Source organism: Anastrepha ludens, chromosome 4 (assembly GCF_028408465.1).
Source record: "Anastrepha ludens isolate Willacy chromosome 4, idAnaLude1.1, whole genome shotgun sequence".
Classification (NCBI taxonomy): domain Eukaryota; kingdom Metazoa; phylum Arthropoda; class Insecta; order Diptera; family Tephritidae; genus Anastrepha; species Anastrepha ludens.
Window position 1 is genome coordinate 72,681,424 of NC_071500.1, and position 3,494 is coordinate 72,684,917.

At 36.7% G+C, this 3,494-nt stretch overlaps 1 protein-coding gene across 1 annotated transcript; it reads right to left on the reverse strand.

The window, feature by feature from the left end:
• Positions 1–1,410: 1,410 nt before the first annotated feature.
• LOC128861680 (uncharacterized) lies at positions 1,411–3,118 on the reverse strand. Its single transcript, XM_054099983.1, has 2 exons — positions 2,856–3,118; positions 1,411–2,789 (listed from the first exon to the last, which is right to left on the reverse strand). The coding sequence occupies exons 1-2, from the start codon at positions 2,941–2,943 to the stop codon at positions 1,630–1,632; spliced, it is 1,248 nt and encodes a 415-aa protein (XP_053955958.1). The 5' UTR covers positions 2,944–3,118; the 3' UTR covers positions 1,411–1,629.
• Between the last annotated feature and the right edge of the window lie 376 nt (positions 3,119–3,494).

The following is a 3,494-nucleotide window of genomic DNA, read 5'->3' on the forward strand; positions in this document are numbered from 1 at the left end:
AAAGTGGTAAAAATGCAACAACTGCTGCTGCAGAAATAAATACTGTTCACGGAGAGGATACCGTGAGTGTAAAGACTGCGCAAAAGTGGTTTTTAAAATTCCAAAGTGGTAACTGCGACGTGGAGGATGCCCCGCGCCCTGGTCGTCCTGAAGTCTTTAACTCCGACGCCTTGCTCGAACTCGTGGAAGCTGAGCCAAATTTGACAGTCGATATGATAGCTCAGAGGTTAAATTCATCACATGGAACAGTTCACAGGCACCTGGTTCAGTTGGAAAAAGTTTCAAAGTTGAGAAAATGGATTCTGCATAGAATTTCCGTCGCCAACCTTCAGCAGAGAGTGAATGTGTGTTCTCAGCTGCAGCAACGGCTTGAAAATGAAAGTTTTTTGAACCGTATCGTTACCGGTGATGAAAAATGGGCCCTTTACAATAATCCTGTTCCCAAACGCCAATGGTTAGATAAAGATGAAATACCAGAACCGACCCCTAGAGATGGCCTTCACCCCAAGACGATTCTCCTGTCTATTTGGTGGGATATGGCCGGTATTGTTTATTATGAACTTCTGGAACCAAACCAGACGATAACCGCTGATTGTTATTCCCATCAGCTATCAAACCTGAATGAGGAACTTAAAAAAATCGACCGTTTTTAGTGAATAGACGCAAAGTTTTGTTTCACCACGACAACGCAGGACCTCATACCGCAAGGCTAACATTAGGCAAGCTGAACGAGCTTGGATGGGAGCTAATGCCGCATCCACCATACTCTCCGGATATTGCACCTTGTGAATATCACCTTTTCCGTGGACTTCAATGCCATATGAGTAACAAGAACTACTACTCAAAAGAAGCTATAAAAAGGGATATCGAAGCGTATTTTGGCTCCAAGGACAAACAATTTTTTGAGCAGGGAATTCAAAATTTGCTTAAAAACGTTGGGAAGACATTGTAAATAATGATTTTCCTTCATGTTTCATATTATTCATTAATAAATACTTTAAACATCTTTTTTATTAAATTTAAAGCCACCTTTAAAAAATGCACGAACTTATGGACTGACCTGATACTAAATAAATAATATAAAATCTAAACATCGGACAATTATGAGTATGTTCAAGAATGCACCCTGTGTTCTAACGCTCCATTTCTATACGTCCAAATAATACACATTCAAAAATTCCGCGTTCTAACTCTACATGGCCTAACCAAAAATTAAATTTATACATTTATCAGGTTTAAGGGTTTGGTATTTTACTTTCGTGACGATTTTTATGTCCTTTCGCGGTTGGGGTACAATTTTCCCAAAATCACTTTCCCAAAAAAATTTTTTCCCAAATTTTTTTTTCCCAAAAAATAATTTTCCCAATGCCATTTTTCCCAAACGAAAAATTTCCCAATAAATTTTCCCATAAAATATTTTTTCCCAAATTTTTTTTTCCCAAAAAATAATTTTCCCAATGCCATTTTTCCCAAACTAAAAATTTCCCAATAAATTTTCCCATAAAATATTTTTCCCAAAATATCGTTCGTCTGTAAAATATCGCATATACATTTGCAATGAATGGGCGAGTACATTTTTTATTATTTGAAACAAGATTTCAGTTTATTTATGAATTTGTATGTATACAATCACATGCGAATATAGTATCCTAGAGTTTTCAAGTATGTGACAATATCATTGTTATCAACATATTCGTGATATTTCGAAACAATGTTAAATATTCTCTGTTCATGTTTCAACCTCTTGGAATATTTATTTTTCTTAACTTGCTGTCCTGATTGCAATTGTCGCATCATTATTTCTGTGTCCGATTGCTCTTTCTGCAACTCGGAAAGAAAAATGTAGAAGCTGGGGTGATCTTTCCCTATAACAACTTGAAGCCTGTTGTGCCATCCTTCGGATATATTATTCGTTCTCGCAGTTTGTTGAATGACTGCATCATATTGACACCACAAATCTGGAGCATAGCGAGGATGCACCTGTTTACGTCGGCCTTTTGCAGGTTTTCCTCGGACGTACGTAGCGTCAAAGTATTTTGAAATTGGTCGCATTTCCTCCGGTATTTCATTTTTTAAGGTTTCGAATTCTCGGGCGATGTTTTGATGTGGGACGAAAGCAAGGGCACATATCATATGAGTGGCTACTTTGACCGATCGATCTTCAGGATCGCAATACATTTTCTGAAGTCCTTCACTTTGGATATGGCGGTACATGTTTTGACAGAGGTGGAAAAAACAGCAGCGTGCCTTGTCTTCGCCAATTACGATTTTTACAGCATTGATGATAGCCAACTCAAAATCTGTCATCACTTTAATCGGAAGAGAAATATCGATACCTAGACGTTCTGCCTCTTGCAAAACAACCGAGAATACTTTTTCGTATACTTTCTGCTCTTTGTTTTCTAATAATGCGTAGACAAAAGGTAAACCAATAGTTTGTGGTTTTCCTCTTGAATCCGGTTGTGTAACTGCTCCGAGAATTGCGAAAACTTGGAAAAATATACTTGGCGCAGTTTTAAATGTTCCGTCGGCAAACCACAATATGCTCCTGAATAATTGCCTTAAATTTTCAGGCGTCGCGAACACGAGTATTCTCCCAAATTCTGAGTCTTCGTCATTTTCATAGGAGTCGTAAATTAGAAATTTATCTCCATTCAATGAATTTTGATAAAAGCCTGGAATATCCTGCAATTCTCTCAGCGTTCGCGGGTTCGAGGGAAAATCTTTTAATCTTTCACGACTAAGACTTTTTCGGGAATTAATTCTGTTTGGCATTTCCGCTAATACCGCTAAAAGAGAGAGTTATCATATTTTGTAATTATGAATCGAATGCAATTTCGTTTTTTTGTTTTTACCTGGTGAAACGTTTCGCAATTCAGTTCGTAATATTTGAGCTGGAGGAGCTTCAAGATTTTCTGTAGCTTTACGTTTGATCCTATTCATGACTCTTAACGCTTCGACTTCTTCGGGGTTTGGTGCATGAAGGATGTGTTTCGATTCATCAAGTCCCTTCAGAACTCTGATATTGTGTGGTCCTCCGTATGTTGTCACTCTAGCATTACACTCAGGTTTTCTTCGGCAATTCCAATACGCAGTTTCTCCTATTCTACCTGAGTGTTTGTAGTAGAAATATCCGTTAATGTGCAAAAGAAATGATTTTTTGCATTCAATTAATTCCGCCATAATTAGAAATTTTGACTTTAGGCAGCAAATTTTAGCTCATGAAATTTTGACACGAAAAGAATGACGTGAAAAAACTTGTTTATATGAGTGAAGTTGGATACATTCGTTACCTTGTCTTTTTATCCGAATTGAAAAATGTATATTGAAAAACTTTTTCGAATCTTTTTCGATTACTTAAGTATAAGATTTTTGATTATTATATACACTCATATTGTCGGAATCGTCGAAAAATGTCAAATAGTAGAATAATAAAAATTAATTTCAGTAGTATTTGTTCGGGAAAGCTATCTATTGGAAAAAAGTTATTTTGG

Bases quoted from the DNA above. Each gene is read 5' to 3' on its own strand.
- LOC128861680 (XM_054099983.1), bottom strand. From the start codon at position 2,943: ATGAATAGGATCAAACGTAAAGCTACAGAAAATCTTGAAGCTCCTCCA. The intron at 2,790-2,855 runs GTAAAAACAAAA...TCTCTCTTTTAG, and splicing joins ATTGCGAAACGTTTCACCAG to CGGTATTAGCGGAAATGCCA.